A 20,033-nucleotide genomic window follows, 5' to 3' on the forward strand; every position below is an offset into this window, starting at 1 on the left:
TCCATTAGTAGCTCAGTATACTAGATAGAATCCCATAATACAATGCTATTTATATCAATGCATCGTTCAAAGCACTAATAACGGTATGATATTTATTGCAATATCCTTGACACTTTTTTCAAACATTATAATAAAAATCCCTAGTACACAAATTCCATGAAAAGTACATACACATGTGATGTCATCAGTGATTTCATCAATGACATTTGCGATGTCATCTTTGATGTCCTGGGTGTTAGCCTTAGCAGTGCACGGTGGTGGCGCGAATTATTTTTCATAGCTTACCATAACTTGCGATTTTCAGGGGTCTTTCGGCTGTACTTAGAACCATAACGTCCCTTAAACAAACTTTTTTTAATATCACGCAAACAATATACAAACCTGGCATGCAAAAACCAATTTCTCACAGATGGCTTTACACAGAATGTTGCAAAGTAAGAATTTATGCTCGTTCACAGTGAAGGTCAGTTGCTTCCATTTTTTTCTCGGGCCCCGGAGAGGCTCACGAAGCGGACTATAAGGTTGTATTGTGTTTTGACCTTGACAGACAGAGATTGTGATGAAAGACTTCTCTTGAAGGAGTGTTGCTAAAACGTAAGAGAAGATAAGGATGAAATTTCTGAAACAAAACCACTTTTATATATTATATCACTATGCGAAAGATCGTTCGCACACGCAGAGTCGTATTTTGGGACTGCACTACTCGTAGACAGTGGAAATTGCAATTGTACTGTAAGTAACCCTTTAGATTATTTTATACCAAATATAATTATAATAGCGTAGCATTAAAGACCGCTCAAGTTGAACTTGTTCGTTCAAAGTGGCATAATGTTTTCTACCGCGCACTATCACCGCCGAATTGATCCCCTGTCGTTTAGAGGGCTCTGAAAAAGGCAGACGACACAGGGTGGGTTAATAGAAATAATTTAACCGGTCTATAGGCGGTCAAGCGCTCTACTCGCTGTGCCACTTCACTATAGCCTGTCAAGTGGCACAGCGAGTACAACACTCGCTTTGACATCCGTGCACAGCTTGCTAACGCAAGTTCGAATCCCGACAAGGCCAAACTCAGCCTTTCATCCTTCCGTGGTCGATAAATGAGCACCACACACAGTGGATAATAATAAGCACCGCTTAGATACCTCACGTTTCTTAGCTCTATATGAATGGGAAAATATTATTTTATTATTAACATACTCCGTTGCACTATCTTCGATAGCAAATAGTTTCACGCCCTAATAAATAAAATGATGATTTTTAATGAAGATCGGCTGGTGAGACTAATTTATGTTTTTTAACAGGTATGTCGCCCCATTTTGCCTATGTCACGATTTACAGACTCCAGTGGATGGGGTCTTCAACTGCCAGGTGCAGGTCCAAATATGCAACTTCATGACCCTCACCGTTTTATGGGACAATCGCCAAGGACCAATATGCCCTTACGCAGTACGAGCGGCTACAAACAACATACCAACCAATAGGGTGGTCTAATGGCTCGTTGTTGGAGCAACCTTCCGATTATCAGAGCGACCATTTACTGCTTTTATACCACAGTTTCATATTCCGAATTGTGGCGCACTGAGTTGTAAGCTGATCTAACACCCTCTGTACCGCAAAGGAACATCGCGTGCCTCAACATGAACTTTTGCGGATCGACAACAAAGACAAATGCAAATTGCTGAATATTCTCTAAACATTTGATGTCAAATGTACTTTACAAAATTTACAATCTTGCTGTTTGCTTTTAAATCACTGTTTCATATTCCGAATTGTGGCGCGCTGTGTTGTGACATAATATGTGTTGTCTTCCGGGTTCTGTGTAAAGTCACTTAGGACTGGAGAGGACTGGGCGCGTTTGATGACGCACCCTGTAACGTCACGGAGAGAGGCGGGGAATATGAATGCTTTGATAATATCAGGCTTAGGGGCGGGAGATATGATTTAGTGTCGCAAAAGCAAGTCAGCCAGGTCCATAGTGCCAGTCATATGATTATCACATAATGTCGGCGCACACCAGCTGGATTTATCGTTTCTTTAGTGGACAAAAAGTCGGTTGACGCCCATAGGAAATTGTACTATTAGCGGACAAAAGGAGTGGTCTTAAAACACTTTCACCCTGACAACGAACAATACAAACAACGTTCTCAGAACACCCCCATTTTGTGTAATTGCAACCATTTCGGGACACTGCGAGTGTTCTTAGAACACATTCAACTAGACGGATTACAATACGGACAGCGTCCTGAGGACACCCCCAGTTTGTGTATTTACGAACAATTAAGTACACTGCGAGTGTTGATAGCTCATTTTTACCTTCCTTGCGAACAAAAATGACACATACTCCGTCCTCTAAACACCCCACCATTTATATTTACAAAATGTCAGAACAGCCGTGTTCTCCGCGGACAAATCGAATACAACAAAAACGTCTAGCACATAAAAAAACAAAACATTGAACCTATCTCATACTCCCCCATCCTCCCCAAACACTCTTACACACCAACACACGGCACAAAATACAATTTTTTTTATCCACGTTTCACCGCGCTGTCCGCGGTCGTCCGTGAATGCAAGATGGCGGGCGCCACAGAAAATCTGACGTGCTCCACGCCCCTCGCCGTCCAATCAGCGAACACGTCGCATGTCCGCGGACATGACGCAAGGCCATGGGCCAATCGGGGTGCTGTCCGCGGAGCGAACAGGGAAGTCCGTCCGCGAAGCGAACACAGATATCACTAATTTTTTTGCCTTACGTTTTGGTCATTTTATAAAAAACTACTGGACGGATTTACACCAAATTTGCAAAAGCACGCTTTCGGGACCAAGCTCCCGCTCCTGCCGCAAATTTGGTGTAAATCCGTCCAGCGGTTTGGCCTGTGGCCGTGCGCAAAGTTTTTTCCCCATTATGTCTATAGGAAAAAACACAAGTTTTGGGACCCCCCTATAACTTTTCCCCCCCTGGACGAATCCTCACCAAACTTTGCAAAAGAATTCAGAGTGGGCCATATACTCTTTTTGCAAAGATTGGTGAGGATTCGTCCAGAGGGAGCAAAGTTATAAGCCACCCAAAAAATGCTCTTCCTATGGAAACACCAATTTAACCATAACTAATATATATATATATATATATATATACATATATATGTGTGTGCAGCTGGTGTGGCACTTGCATGATGGCTGCTTCTTAGCGGTAGGTGTGGTGGTTGGGAGGTCAGGAATATGTGTTCATTCTGGTGGGTTGATATCCAGACTAGTTTCTGGCTACGTTCAACCTGAGGAGATGCTTAGGCTAGCGGTGTGTGCTCAGCTCGCTGTTTTTAATTAGGATGATGTGGAGTATGTGGCGGGTGTTAGTATGAGAACAGCGATACCAAATGTGTCATAGTATCACTGTGTTCTAATTGAGTGGTGGTGTATAAGAGAGAGTAAGCGTGGTAGTGTGATATGGTGATTTTCAGTAATTCGCTTGAGATCGAGCCCTCATCTGTACCATCTATTCTATCTGTTTTATTCACTCTGTCCGTCAATCAGTTTCATCTGTTCATACATTTCGTCTGGTTCATCATTTAGCTCACTAGTCTTTCCATCCATTCTATCATTCGATCCTTCATCTACATAAACTACTCCATCCAATCTGTTGATCCACTTCATCCTTCCCATCTGCTTAGTGTGTTCCAACTGTTCTATCCTTTATATTCGTTCAAACTGTTCCATGTGTTTTACTCCCTCCATCCGCTCTATCCACCTGGTTTGTTCCATCAGCTCTGTCCGTTCCATCCATTCCATCTGTTCCATACACTCTACCTGTTCCATTAAATTCATCTATTCCATCAGATCGATCCACTCCACCTGTTCCCTCGGCTTTATTTGTTTCATCAACTCCATCTGTACTGTCTACTGTATCTGTTTCGTCCACTGCATCCGTTCGGTCCATTTGATTTGATTTCCATTTGTTAAAGCTACTAATTTTTCCATTCGTCCAATCAGCTCAGTAGTCTCACCCGTTCAAGCCACTCATCCGTTATATCTGTTCAACCTCTACCATCCTTTCAGTCAGTTCATCCATTCATCCGTTCCACGCGCTCCATCCGTTCCACACGCTGCATCCATTCCACGCGCTCCATCCGTTCTAACCACTCTACGTGTTTAGCCTGTTCCATTTGCTCTGCCAGCCAGTGCATTTACTCTGTTCCATCTGATTCGTCTGTTCCATCCACTTCATCCTTTCGTTTTGACAAGTAGACTTATTCCCGCTAGCTCTTCGTTCCAACCTTTGCATTCACTTGCATTATCCGTTTTGATTAATTCTGTGTGTTCGATCCGTTCTATCTGTTCTGTCCACTCCATCTGTTTTATCTACTCCCTCAGCTCAATTCGGCCACGTTTTCCATCCATTTCATTCCTTTATCCACTTTATCTGTCTACTCCATCCTTTCCACGCGTTCGTGACATCTACTGTATCCGATTCATCCGCTTCATCTGTTTTATCCACTGCATCATTTCATCCGTTTCATTCACTGCATTCGTTTCACCCACTGCATCTACATCATTTCTTTCATCCACTTCGTTCCTTTCATCCACTTCATTTGTTCTATTCAGTTTATCCGTTTTAATTTACACTAGCAGTTTTAGTTTCCATTTTTCTCGACCGGGTCTCGATGCTGGATAGATATAGATATATATGTGTATATATATATATATATATATATCTTTTTTTTTTTTTTTTTTTTTTTTGATACAGCAACCACGGGCTACTGTTTATAGTTGCTGTTATACTGTTTGTGTTTAAGAGTCGGTTTTTAGGGGAAGAGTAACGTTTTCAGTGAATTTGTGGAAAGACATGAGGTCTTCGGTGAGTCGGATGTGGGGTGGAAGTGAGCTCCACAGAGTGGGGGATCAGGGCTGAGAATGATGATCCACCTAACCTGACTGAGTTGGTTTTTGGTATCACTAGGAGGCGGGCAGAGCTTGATGTTGGAGTGTGTGGTGGATGGTAGGGTTTTAGTTTGTCCTGAAGATATTGAGGTCCGGTATTATGCATTGCTCGGTGACGGATGCATAAGGTTTTGAAAGTCACCCTTCGGGCAACCGGAAGCCAGTGTAGAGTTTTGAGAGCTGGTGAGGTGTGATTCTTTGGCCAAGTGCTAGTAGCAGTTTGGCTGCAGCATTTTGTGCTCTTTGTAGTTTAGTCATGTGGTACGCATGTATTCAGAGGTAGAGGGGGGTTAGCATAGTCCAGCCCTGACATTACAATTGATTGAACCGCGGAGAATCAGTTGGGAAAGGAGAGGTATGGAAAAATGCGCCTACGGATTTTGAGGTGGTAGTGGCAGGACTTAGAGACGTTGTTGACTTGGTGCGAGAGGGTTAGGTCAGAGTCGAGAGTGCATCCAAAGTTTTTTTTACTGAGATTGAAGTTGTTGGGGGAATTGCCCATGGCAGATGGCCCGGGTAGGGGGCGCGGAAGAAGTAAGGTGTTGCCACATACTATGATTTCATTTTTGGAGGGGTTTAACAGCTGGTTTGTGGTCATCAAGTGATCAATGTCAAGGAGGCAGGCAGCGAGGTCGGGTTTGCAGTTGAGTTTTGAATTGAGGAGTTTTAGGATTAGTTGGGTGTCATCGGCATAGTGGTAGCACAGGATATTTTCCAAGCAGATTATTTGTGCGAGGGTGGACATATAGAGGTTGAACAGGAGGGCTGATGCACACGCTCCTTGTGGAACTCCGGTAATCCCTGGTCGGGTGGGGGAAGCATAGGAGGAGAGTAGGGTTATTTGGTTCCTATTGTTGAGGAAGGATGCTATCCATTTGAGAGCGTTTCCACGGATTCCTAGGGAGTGGAGGCGGTCGAGGAGGATTGAGTGGTTGATTGTCAAAGGCGGCGGATAGGTCAAGAAGGATTAGTGCAGCGCATCCTGCAGAATCTGCAGTGTTTTTAAGGTCATCCCAGATTGAGGTTAGTGTGGTTTCGGTCCGTGTCGGGGTCTGAAACCTGATTGAGCGGGGTCTAGGAGATTGTTGGCTTCGACAAAAGCATTTAGTTGGGAGTAGGCGGTTCGGTCAATGAGTTTAGCAAGGAACCTGGTGTTTGAGATGGGGCAGTAGTTTTTGGGGTCGAGAAGTTTTTTTTAGAAGATGCTTGACATGAGCGGTTTTGAACGCGTCAGGAAAAATTCCAGAGGAGAGGGAGTCGTTTATGATGGTTCTTGCGTGTTCGCCTGCGCAGGTATATGCAAATATTTCTTTGAGGGTTGTAGCTGGGTAGGGGTCTAGCGGGGAGCCGGATGGTTTGCGGGCGGAGAGAAGTTTGAGAAATTGGTCAGATGATAGTGGAGTGAAAGAGTTGAAGGTCGGATGGATAGCGGTTGCAGGCGGTGGGATGGCAGGTAGGGTGGGTTGATTGTGTGGTGGGTGCAAGAGGGCCAGTTTGTTGGTTAGAGAATTTGTTCTCTCTCTCTCTCTCTCGTTCTCTCTCTCTCGACAGACAGACAGACAGACACTTTATTTGCTTTTCGGGTTTGTAGTGGTGATGGTGCCGGGCCAAGATGGATCTGATCAGGGTTTTTTTTGTCTTTCTGCCATTTGCGTTAGAGGGATTTATATAGTAGTTTTGCAGTCTTCAGTTCTGGTGTAAACCATCTAGGAAAAGGACCATGGCGAGCTGATGGTTTGCAAGTGGGGTTGAGCGGGATTAATGAGGTATGAGCCAAAGGCGGCAGAGGTTAGGTGTTCATTGGTTGGGCAGGTAGGGGGAGGAGACTGAAAGAGTGCATCAGCTAGGTCGGGAAGGATTTTTAGTTTCTTCCAGCATTTGCGTAGATTTGTTGGTTCTGGTACAGGGAGGGGTGTGGGTAAGCGAATGGTGAAAGAGACAATGAAGTGATCGGATCAGATGATGGGGTTAGGAGGGTTTAGATGTATCTGGTTGTGGGAGCTGAAGATAGCACCAAGGGTGTGTCCTTTATAGTGAGTTGGCCCGTTTATGTGGATATGGAGGTTAATCGCGTATAGGCAGTCGACCAGAGAGTGGGTCATAGGGGTGGTCAGGATGTCAAGCCAGATATTGAAATCTCCTAGGAGGGTGAGGGTGGGATGGTTTAATTGGAGGGTGGCGATCGAGTCGCAGATGTTTGAGAATTGTCTGTCGTAGCCTGGAGGTCTATAGATGATTAGGAAGCTGTGGGAGAAGGAAGGGGGGAGGGATAGTTTTACGAGAAGCGATTTGCAGTAAGGGATGGTTGGCTGGTTGTCGATTATTGAGGCGGAGAAGTGCCACTTGAAGGTGATTGCTAGTCCTCCTCTAGAGGGTTGGTTTAGTGGGATTAGGGAGTAGTTTGGGGGGAAGGCTTCATTTGGCGATAGGGGCAAAGTGATCATAGAACCAGGTTTCCGTGATAAAGACTAGGTCTGGTTTGTCGGAGGTGAGGAGGTCAAAGATGCTGTCTGCTTTTTGCTACAGATCGGGCATTGAAAAGGATTAATTTTACTTTGGTACAGGAGGATGATGATGGAGTTGCAGAGGTGCAGGATGGGAGGGGAGGGGCAGTGAGTCGGAAGGGTGGTGGTGGTGGTGGTGGTGGTGGTGGTGGGGGGGGTGGGGGGGGTGGGTGGCTGGGGGTGAGGGGAGAGAGTGGAGAGAGGGGTGGTGGTCGGTGGTTGATGGGAAGAGTAGGCGGGTGGTTGGTGCAGGGGGGAGGGGTTGGGTGGGTGTGTGGGGTTGGTTGGGTTTGGGTCAGGGGACTTGAAGTTGGGGTGTAGGGGGTCAGGAGTTTCAGTTGTGGTTGGTGAGAATTCAAGGGAGAGGGCTTTTAGGCAGGGGGAGGGTGGTGAAGATCGAGATTGGGAGATTGAGGTGGTGGTTCGAGATAGGAGTGGCGAGGAGTACTGAGAGATTGAGGGAGACCAGGTACGTTTACTCTTCAGGGTTTTTTTGCGATTGGTGTGTGAGAGAGGGTAGGGGGGGTCTGAGGGTGAAAGGGATGCGGCTACTGTTCTTGCCAGGGCGAGACGTGCAGTTTTTAGGGAGGGGAAAGAGTGGGGTCGGGGGAGGATGTTGGTGGGAGTTGAAGAGGGGAAAGGCAGGTGGACGGTTGCTGGGTTGGGTGTGTTTGGGAGGCTGGGCGGGCCTTTAGTTGGGGGGGAGGGCTGGGGGTGCAGGTATGATGATAATGGGCTGGTGGGTAGAGGGGATGGGAGGGGCATGGGTCTTAGGGTGGTTGGCTCGCCATCGGGCTCCTCTGGCTTGGTGTTTGGATAGGGGATGGGGTGGGGGCGAGGTGGAGGGTGGGCTGGCTTGGGATGGGGTGGTTCTTCTGGCTTGGGGGTTGGATATGGGGTGGGCTGAGGATGTGGTGGAGGGCGGGATGGTTAGGGGAGGTGGGGGATGGGAGCTAGGATGCGAGGGAAGGGGCTCGTGCGGGTCTCTTTCGGGGGACCTTGGTGGGTTGGGTGGACTCATGGTGTGGTTAAGTTACTGTGTTATAGTTGGCATAGGATAAATTTGTTCACACATTCCAAGTTCAACTATACTACAGGATGTTAGTAGTTCACACTTTCTATGTTTACCTGTACTACAGTTAGGGATAGTTTCTAGGTTCAACATAAACCACAGCAAGATATTATTCGCTTTTTCTAAGTTTACCTATACCACAGTTATGGACAGTTTCTAAGTTCAACTGAGCCACCGGAAGATATTATCGAGACCCTCTAAGATTATCTATACTACAGTAAGGGACGGTTTCTAAGTTCAACTGAACCATAAGAGGATATTATTCACACTTTCTGAGTTTAACTAAGGCACCCTTTCTAGTTCGGCAGTAGCAGAGGTTGATATTATTTAGAATTTCTAAGTTCAGTTGCACCACAGGAAGATATTATTCACACTTTAAAGGTCAACTATACCACAGGATGAATTTGCATTCTAAATGAATTGGGCTATAGTTACGTTCTTAGGCACACTTTCTAAATAGAACTAGACCACAGTCACGCTATTAGGTACACTTTCTAAATTGAACTAGACCACAGCTACGCCATTGGCACACTTTCTAAATTCAACTATGGCACTGTGTGGTTTCTAGGTAGATTCTCTAAATTGAACTAGGTTACAGTTACGCAAAGGTATACTCTCTAAATTGAACTAGACCACAGTTACGTTATTAGGAACAATTCTAAATTCAACTTTGGCACAATGTGGTTATTAGACACACTTTCTAAATTGAATTAATCCACAGTCAAGCTATTGGGTACATTCTCTAAGTTGAACTAGACCACAGTTACGCTACTAGGCACAATTCTAATTCAACTTTGGCACAATGTGGTTATTAGGCACACTTTCTGAATTGAACTAGACCGCAGCAACACACACTTTCTAAATTCAAATTTTGACAGTGAGGTTATTAGGCGCACACTCTAAAATGAACTAGACCACAGTTACGCTATTAGGTACACTCTTTAAATTGAATTAGACCACAGGTACGCTATTTAGGCCCAATTCTAAATTAAACTTTGGCACAATGAGGTTATTAGACACACATTCTATAGTTAACTAGTTCACAGTTACGCTATTGGGTACACTCTCTGAATTGAACTGAGCCACAGTTGCGCTATTAGGCACACTTTCTAAATGCAGCTAAACCCTAGTGACGGTGTTAGGCACACCTTTTAAATGCAACTATACCCCAGTTACTCTATTGGGCGCACTTTCTAAATTCAACTTTGGTACAGTTATGCTATTGGGCACACTTTCTAAATTCAACTTTGGCACAGTTACGCTTTTAGACCCACTTTCAAAAAAAGTTTGGTACATTTATGTTATTGGGCAACACTTTCAAAATGCATCTAGACCCCAGTTATGCTATTGGGCACACTTTCTAAATGCAACTAGACCCCAGTTACGCTATTGGGCACACTTTCTAAATGCAACTAGACCCCAGTTACGCTATTGGGCACACTTTCTAAATTCAACTTTGGCACAGTTACGCTATTAGGCACACTTTCAGAGTTTGTGCAGACTATCTAGACGTGAGGTTCAACTGAGAGGAACAATTCACGCCTGCTCAATGTTGTTGGGAGTACAGTTTGGATGCAAGAGTTTACAACAGTGGGGCTTGTAGGTTTGAGTGGTACGGTTGTCTAGCGTGAAGTAATTGCTTCTGTCCCTACTCTTGCCACACTTACTTTTTGGTGGGTGATGCCTTCCTGCTTCTCCTGCGGATACCTGCAGATACGATTTGGAGCCGTCTTTGTCGGAGCCGTCCTTTGCCTCAGTGTCCTTAGCCGAAGGAGGCTGCCAGGCAGGGGGCTGCCCTGGGAGGGCCAGTTAAGACCAGTGCAGAGAGCCAATGGGAGGTGGGTGGGCAGGAGGGAAAGCAGCAACAAGGAAGTGGGAGGGGGGACGGGATGGGGACACAAGCGGCGCTGGGGTGCTTACTTTAAAAACAAATTCCACAGATTAAGACACCCCCTTAGCATAGTCTCGAAGGGTTTTCTGTCGGAACACTGCTTTTTCTGGTCAACAAATTGATGATCATCTCCCCTTTGGACAATTTATATTTTCATTGGTGAATGTGCTGTTTCTTTTACCAACCAATCACATTTTTTCCCACCCTTCTCCAAGTCTTCCTCACCCCCTTACCTTTCCCCAGTGTTTTTAGTACCATCTTTATGTTCCCTCTATTGTTACTCTTTTACACACACCATTACTGACCCTTTTTTATCATGAGCATTTTGGCAGGTAACCTGGAAAACATTTGTCTAACTATCTTTTCTTTCAGTTACATCTGTAACAAACCCATTTTAACATAGTTACCAAGTCGAAAAGTATTTGTTCACCGGGGGAAATAGTATATTAAACCCAATGTCTAGCTCATACTTCCAGTCCAGGGCCTTACTCTACTTACTGATAGTGCAACTATTTTTTCTTTGACTTATTTAATTGACACTGAACATGTCTCTGGCATTGCTTCCCCACTCAAGTTCCCTTAGATTTGTCATCTATCCTCCAGTAGTGTGCACAGGTTCATAGTTTAGCTTTGAAGAGTAGTACATGGATGTGTTGAAGATATTCACACTTTGTTTAATGTAGAGGCCTTAAGAACCATCAACCTTTTTCGTTTTTTGGTAGACTGTGTGTGTGAAAATCTTATGGTTTTGGTTCATTTTGTGGTGCATGATTTTTTTTTTTCCGTACTACTCGTAGTTTGAAATATCCCAATGATGCTTTGAAATGTAACCTCTGCACTGCTGCTCATTTTTCAGCCTCCTGAGTGGCCGAATCTCTACCCTAAAAGATGAAACTGGAGCTGTAAGTTAAGGACTTTTAGTTTATTTACAATGGTCTTTTTTCCTGATTTGAAAAATCATACGTCCTGGTTGACTTTCATTGTTTTGTTAAAAGTATAGCAGGGAGCAGAAATTCAACTTGCACGCTACTTCTAACCATAAAAGGTCTCTCGCCACCTTCATGCTATACATACACACAGCACACCATGTCTTACTCACCAAGAGTCAAATTTCACTTGGCACAAGCAAATGCAGATTTTGGTTCTATGTGATATTCTCGAATATTAAAGGGTGCACGCAAAAGACTGATTTTTATTTTTTCCCCCCAGCTGATTTTGTGCAGCCTTTAATATTCGCCATCTCTTTTCACCACACCTGAACACCTAACCCCACCCACCCTGACCCTTAAAATCAGGGCCCCACACCCATGTACACCCCTTTACTACCCTGCCATAAACACCCCTGCCCCTCACAGGCAGACCGATGCACTCTTGCAAACAGACACGCTTCAGAAAGACCACTGAGCGTTCTCAAGGTAGTCTTTCTAAATCTATCTTTTTAATTCTCTAAAAAATTGACATTTTCACCTGATGCTGAAATGTGCTCCCTGATAATAGGATAAGAAATGACACATAGTTTCATTGTATGTCACTTTGACACAGTGTGCTGCAATATTGAGCTTTTCCCAAACAGAAAATGTTCTTTAGTTTTCTTCAGATGTCAGCGTAGTCGAGAGAACCCCACATCACACTATAATTAGCATTCCAGACCCATCATTAAACAGCACCCACTGCTTAATAGAAGTTAACACTAAGCCTGAATTTTACTCCAGAACTCAAATATTACTGTGTGACTGTACTAATGTCCTCCAGGGTTTTCTCTAGGAATGTATCCATGACCCAACATCATGTCCTGGGGGTCGGGGTGAGGGGAGTTGTGCAATTTTTTGAGTTTCCGCTCTCCTGCATGTGACACTGATTTTAGGTTGTTTTTTTATTTACAAAAAATGATGAAAGACACAAGATAGAGTTCAAGAAATGTATTATGATTATGTGTGGTTAGACGATCTAGAACTCTAAACTTGATATTTGTGTTCCTATAGTTCTTGCACTTTTATATTTGGGTCTCGTAATTGCCCATTTTAATTGTCCATCCTACACTTTGGTATCAAACTGTTGACTTGTGAAAAAACAACTCTATCACAAAACAAGTAAGAGGGGTTGCAGAAGCCTTAAAATACTACCTAACTGGCAGAATGTTCCTCCTTATTATGGACCACATTAACATGGTTAGAATGGATAAGAGATAGTAACCCTTGGATTATGCATTGGTTTCTTAGCCTACAGCCTTATGCTTTTTGATGTAGATTGCTTAATTAAGCATTGAGCGTGTCTGTTCAAACTTTGTCTGGGGCTTGGAATGAAAAGAGGATATATGTGATGAAGTCATCTTTAGAGAGTCCATCAAAGGGGGGACTTGGGAATGTTTGGGGCCCGGGGAAGCGACCAGCTACGTAAGGCAACCCCTGGAGATAGTATAAGGGTAATACCACAGAACTTCAGTCTCCCCTGAAGCACCACATTGCATTCCATGTAGTTACCACTTTAGAGAAATGTCCACCAGGAAATATATCTTCTACTGTAGAGAAAGTACCCATGACTTACCTCGTTTGTGCTGATCTGTATGGGAGTACCATGGGCTTTGGGCAAGATAAACAGAGGGAATCAACCTAAGTAAGGATTTGCCATTAACACAATACTTGGAGTGACTTTAAACATGTTCCAGTGCCATGATTTTCATAATACCCTGCATGATGGAGCCTAACCTCCAACCCAAAGGCGGTCTAACTGCCCACCTGGACCTATGGAAGGTTTTGTGGCAGAGACTTATGCTGCCTTAAGGTTCTGGAGAGCGGTTGAATCACTGAACTTGATGCAAGAGAAAACCCCACTCCTGAGTACCTAAAATGCTTTGTATTGGACAGCGTAGGAACCTATTCTTATTACCATTGTGTGTATGATGAATATGATGAACATTAGAAATAATCGATACTTTCCTCCAGAGTTTGATCATTAAACCAACAAGAGTTTACACTTGCAATATAAAGTCTTTTGCATGAACTTTTTTGTTTAGCATTTATCGATATTTATTCTCTTGGAGCTCATATGCCGAGACAGTCCTATCCCAGAGGTGGGATGAGGGAGTTGGGGGGGTGGGGGGGGTATAGATGCGGGAAATTGAGGCATGGGGGCTTAGTCCTTGAACCACTTGAATGATCCTTGAATGTAATGACTATCATCACTTTTTCACCCAATGCCATGCACCCTCAATTCTGGCCCAAGTTCTCTGTGTCCTTACAGATCTACCCAGACCAGAATTCACTGCCATTCCAATTAAACCCAACGGGCCTCTGAAGAAAGCAGATGACTTCCATTTGGAAAGATTGGGGAAACACAGGACTCATCTTGAATCTTTAAGACCATTGTGACCACTATAAAACAGGGGCCTATCAGCCTTCCTATGAGATCTGATTGACTCTGACAACAGGACTCTGCCATTGTGTTATCTACACGCCGGCACACTCCTCACAGCAAAGTTATACACTAAGAACCATTGTTGTTTCACCATACAATGTAATGCTATTTCCTAATCTGCATATCTGGCTATAGTCTGCAACTGAACTACACAGTATTCTCCTCGCACGATTCATAGGAAAGCAAAAGCATGCTCTTGTTATATTGTGCCGCCCTAACTGTCTCGCAAAAGCGTTATGCGGCAGAGCTGCGCCCCTCAAACTCTGCATTTCATAGAGATATCGTATTAACTGTGCCATCTATCAAATGCATTAAGTAAATGTTTGATTAGCTCAACATTGTTGCTTAAGTACACTTGACCAAGTCTATACCTTCCAGCCCTACTGCCTGAAAGATGCACACAGCAAATATCTGCATACTCTAGGGATCAGTGCCACCTCCTCGAGGGACAGACCTCCACATCTAACTGTTAGAGCGTCATATGGTACCTATCCCTTGAATAGATTGCATTAAGTAGACAAACGTGTGCGCCTTCTCTGCACAGAGCAAGTAAGATTGTAACATCTATCTCAGCATGTACACCTTGCCTCCCCTCATCTGCATGATAGGCACCGTGCTCACTCTACTCAAAAGCACACAAAACGCGCGCGGACTAGAGCTAGCCAGCCATATCTACACCAGCAGCTTGAATCTTGACACCATGAACTATGTGCCCAGTCCCATACAACGTACTTCACATACAGCCATGCACACACCCTCACTTCACTCCAGACAACTCAGACTTAGGATACGCAACCGCCCGTGGAACGCTGCTGCCTTATCTAATCCTGTAGCACTCTAACTCCCGCCTCGGATCATTGACCTCCCACAGAGCAAACGGCAGATACCACTGCCCCACAGTCAGTAATCATAGTATCAACGTACATCGCCAAATTCCCACCCACAGCACCACTAAACAATACTCCTCATCATTGAAAACAGGTACCCCACCTCCATCTAAAAACTATAACCAGCCTCTGCCCTACAAATGCGCCCTACTTTTAATGTACGTTCCCTCAATGCGCATGCATTAGAAGTGAATGACTTAATCACTAGCCAACACCAAGACATAATAGCAATCACGGAAACATGGCTTCACAAAGCCTCAGGCCTGGCCATCACGCTAACATTTCCTGAAGGATACTCCATCCTCAGACAGGACAGGCCTGGCAACACAGGAGGGGGGGTAGCTCTAATCTTCAAAGAGGACATCTCCATTAGGCCTATACCTCTCCTAAGAAATGGGAATGTAGACATCTGATCAGCCAAATTAGCAATCTCTCCAAAAAATACCATAAATATCCACGTTATCTACCGTCCACCAGGAGCCACTACTGACTTCCAGTATCAACTCACCCACCTCCTAGGGGATCTACTAAAACACTAGTCCTAGGCGACCTCAATTTAGGTTTCAACGACCCTAATGATAAAGCTGCCACGTCCCTCACTAAGGACCTATTCGACCTGGGCTTCTCACAGAAAGTCACTTCTTCCACTCACGCGAAAGGTCGCATCTTAGACTGGGTTATAGACCATAATTTTGACATAGCCCTTGTATCTAATACTTGCCTCCCATGGACAAACCACAATTGCCTACAATTCATCATCACATCCACACCATGCGCTAAATCTACTATACCAGCACCTGCTACCTTAGCTAGAAGCGCAAAAAAACTCACTGCTGAAAACATTAGTGCTTGTCTTAACCTTCCATGCCTAGCACCGCCATTCTCACTAGACCCCAACTTCCTAGCAGAGTTATTCAAAAATACGCTCACCAATGCCATCAACACTGTCGCCCCACTAGAAAACAAAAAAGAGAAAAAATCCTTCCTTTCAAACTCCTGGTTCACAGAAGAGCTCCAAAACCTGCGCAACTCCAAACGCCAGGCGCTTAAAACATGGCAGACCAACCCTTGTGACATCACCAAAGCCAACTTCCAATCTATTACAAAAAGTACAAAGACGCTATATTCAATGCTAAATCAGAAGCTTACACTAACCAAATCACCTCTGCTAACTCACAAACTAAAGAACTCTTTACTATCCTTAAAGAATTAACAGTACCGCCCATAGGCACTGACAATCGTTAAAGATGAAGCTTGGTGCACCAGCATACAATCCGCTATGCTAAAAAAAATAGATCTCCTCCAACGCAAAATCTCAGACCATTTCAAAGCACTGCCTAAGCAGAACCACCAGAAGCAGAACTGGCCCAAACCTAGAAATATCAACTTTCCCAAAGTCTCATTTACTGAAATCTCGGGAGTAGATGTTATAGACATCCTCAAACATCTCAAACCCTCACAATGTAAGGGCAATGTATGCCCACCCAAAATCATCAAAGAATGCACTGAGCAACTTGCTCCCATCCTCACTGCCTTCATCAATGCATCATTCAAAACAGGCATAGTCCCCGACAGCCTCAAAGAGGCCTGAGTGCGCCCGCTCTTAAAAAAACCAGCGTTATACCCCTCTCAACCTAATAACTATCGACCCATAACAACCGTCCCGTTTCTTCTTAAAATACTTGATAAGGCCGCACACAGACAAATCCAACTGTACCTCGAAACTAACTCCATCCTAGGAAAGAGACAGTCGGGGTTCTGCAAAGGACACAGAATTGAAACCGCCTTACTAGATCTAAAAAATCAAATCATTAATATCTTTGACAAGGGCAAGCCTGCCCTTCTCCTGCTCCTTGACCTCTCAGCAGCATTTGATCTGGTTGATCACAACACCCTCACCAATCATCTCACGCATGCTGCACACTTCTCCAATCATGCAGCAACATGGGTCACCTCCTTCTTAGAAGGCAGAGCTATGAAAGTGTTCTCAAACATAGTCAATGCAGAACCCACTATCATTCATTGTGGTGTCCCACAGGGTTCCTGTACAGCCCATACTCTGTATAATCTATTTACAAAGCCTCTTTTTGATAAACTGGTTGCACTTGGGATCACAAACACAAACTATGCTGATGATACCCAGGTGCTCCTTCCCTTACTGGGATCTAACACCAAGACATTACTACCCTTCTGCAAATCTACTCCACAATCCAAGCCTGGATGGCCACAAATGGGCTTTGCCTAAATGGGGACAAAACGGAAATCCTCATTCTTGGTCAAAAGGCTACCTTAGCCAAACTAGGTCCTACCTATCTCAATTTCAGTATCGACAATTGTCATTCCAGTTCTATCCTCTGTTAAAACACTGAGTCCACATTGATGCTACACGATCAATGGACAAACAAGTTCACGCCATTGTCTCAGCCTCCGCACTGAGTACTAAACTCATCAATGCTATAAAGCCTTTTCTAACCAAGGACAACTGCCTCTCTATTGCTAGAGCCACTGGAGGAGCTAAATTGGATTACTGCAATGCCCCCCTAGCCGGCACCTCCAAAAGAAACATAGTTAGACTCCAAACTACTCAAAACAACGCTCTTAGAGCAGCTCTCAGTATACCCAAAAGAGAACACATTACACAAGCAAGAAAAATGGCTCATTGGCTCCCAATCAAAGACCGTATTACCTTCAAAATACTTACTACCACCCATAAATGCATCAACTTCTCTGCACCAACTTACCTATCAGACACACTATCCAGAACACACTCAACAAGGCCCATCAGATTAGGATACACCAACCAACTCAGTGTCCCGAATCAATAGGGCCAAGGCAGGAGGAATTGGCTTCCCTCACCTTGCCCCGAAGCTATGGAACGCTCTCCCTACCGCCCTTAGAGCCGAAACGTCTCACCATGCCTTCCGGAAAAACCTTAAAACTACACTTCTCAACTAGCACCCACTACAGCACACCTGCTATCTGTACCATCTACTACATTTATTCATGTCCCATATCTTGGATTACTATGCCAGTATGCTAATTCTCAGTGTATGTTTTTATGTATGCATTTAGGCTATGTCCATCCAGTGTAACAAGCGTAGCATTGCCTCTGCGCCTTTCTGTATTTTTTTATGTGTAACTAAGCTCTGAGTAACCAATGTAACCAGCGCCACGATGCCTACGGGCTGCTGTGCACTTAACAAATGGGAATAAATAAATAAACATTGGAATAGTATCCTTAGAAAGTGCTGGAGGAAGTAAGATGGATGAGGCTTTGACCTTTAGGTCCTAAAGAGAGTAAGGGATTCCAATCTTTAGCATTCATGCGGTTCTGGGATGAGGGGGAAGGCTGTGTTAGGGTGGAGGGAAACCACAGGAGACAGGAACCAGCTAGAACAACTCTTTATTCAAACTGTCTTACTTTCTCCAACCCCGCATGACAAAGTTATAAGAAACTTGTTGATATTTATCAGATTTATGAGTTTCTTCAAGCCATCTGTGGCACAAGACACACTAGCTTTGTGAATGAGCAATGCCTTCCAGCTCTGCCCAATTTGACTCCCAGGCAGTGTAACCATCTGCTGCCTTTGTGTTCCTATGTGGTCTGTGTATTTCTGCTCTCCTATTCAGCTAATTTTATAGTATAGGCCAACCCATCAGGACCATCTGAGCCACCCCTATTTCCTTGCTAGCCAATCCAAAATTGTCGGCGGTTGTGCTTCATCCTTGCCAGTATGTGCTGACTTGTGGACATTACTATTTTAGTTTCCAATTTTGATCAGCTGCCCTTAATGGGAGCTTGCGTTTCTCATAGGATAACATCGGTTTTCACAAAATGTACCCTGAATTGGGGCGGGGTGGTAGAGGGTGGCTTCCTGCGATGCTGTGAGGATGCGCTAGCCCAGAGCTCCCGAGAACGATCCTGAATGTGATCCTTAGCGGAGCTGTAACTATCTGCATTTGTTTTACAGGGATCGTACATGAAGATGTAAGGATTGCCCGTATTACGGCAGAGATTGTTAGCTGCGTTCTGCTGCTTGTGTATTTTTTTGGGGAAGGAGAGGTACCCTTCCAAGATGTATCTGGTGCAACGAGCTGAAATGATCCGCACGCTGTGGAGCCCTTGATCTGGCGATTAGCCACTGCAGCGCTGCCTGGTTCCCTGCATAGCAACCTGGTGTGAGCATGAGAGTGCTACGCTCCTACCGGGAGGTGGCTGAACAGGCGGGTCATTCCGGAGACGAGACATGGTTGAGCGCTGTGGTCCACAGCCTCGGGTAGAATCGCATCTCCATGATGAATGTTAGCCTGTATCGCTCTGCTATCGGGTGGAACGGACAACGCGGTGAGAGCCCTCTAGTGTTGATAAGGACCTGGTGTGGGAACTTGAGTGGCCTATGCTGGGTCTAGCTTGTATTCATCTTTCTGACTGCTGGGGGGAAAGGATGAATAGTGCTCCCTTGATGAGGATGTCTGGCATTTTATAACTGATTGTGCAATACCCTCTGTGGAGCACAGGAAAGAGGACGCTATTTAGTGCAATGCACTTCTTTGTGTGCCATGTATACGAGTCACCGTTTGGAGGATTGGATTATAGTTGCAATATAGTTGATATAACACGATAATGCAAGATCCGAAAAATAAGGCGGGCCAGAAAGGTCCCTCGTGGACTAATTCGCGCCGAAAGGAGCTCAGAAATATCATCCACCACCGTCTTAATCCGGGGCAAGTGGAGAACTGAGGCCGATCCTCGATCAGGAGGGTAAGGTTTTGTTGGCGATTGTGGCGCGCCGCACCTCAGTTGAATCAGTTTGAGGCAGATGTGCGCTCACTCTACACATGTAAGCAACATTGAAAATATGCTCCTGCAGGCTATTGGGCCTGGGAAGTTGTCCCAGGGCTTCACTATTGAGAGAATGCATTGGTCATTGAAATGTCGACCACCTTGAGGCCCATTATAACCCAGGTCCTCAATTTTAGGGACTGTGAAGTGATCCTTACCTTTTCCAAGGAAGGAGGCACTATCAGAAACAGATTATCATTACTGACAATTTACCCAGACTACACACCTCTAGTTCAGAGAAGAAGAAATATGTTCATCCCAGCTAAAGAGAGGCTTTGCTCCCTGGGGTTTAAATACATGCTGGTATACCTGATGAAGCTTAAGGGGATTTACAAGGGAAAAGGGTTTGTTCTTCGATAACCCTGGCATAGCAAATAAATAAATGGATAGATGACCATGGCCTTTCATCTGGTCCCACACCGGGCAATGATGGTGACTCCAATGATTGAATTTGATTTATTAACGTTCATATGTGAACGGGATGGGA

General features: G+C 44.7%; 1 protein-coding gene across 1 annotated transcript in view; it reads left to right on the forward strand.

Annotated features, from left to right (window-relative positions):
* Nucleotides 1–20,033, forward strand: part of LOC138566826 (SH3KBP1-binding protein 1-like) — a 557,645-nt gene that overhangs the window by 90,914 nt on the left and 446,698 nt on the right. Inside the window, exon 3 of the mRNA XM_069644508.1 lies at nucleotides 11,259–11,304. Coding sequence (XP_069500609.1) covers nucleotides 11,259–11,304 — 46 coding nt within the window. The remainder of the gene's footprint in view (nucleotides 1–11,258; nucleotides 11,305–20,033) is intronic.

The sequence above is a fragment of the Ambystoma mexicanum genome, chromosome 2p (genome assembly GCF_040938575.1).
Source record: "Ambystoma mexicanum isolate Mex_15411 chromosome 2p, UKY_AmexF1_1, whole genome shotgun sequence".
NCBI lineage: Eukaryota > Metazoa > Chordata > Amphibia > Caudata > Ambystomatidae > Ambystoma > Ambystoma mexicanum.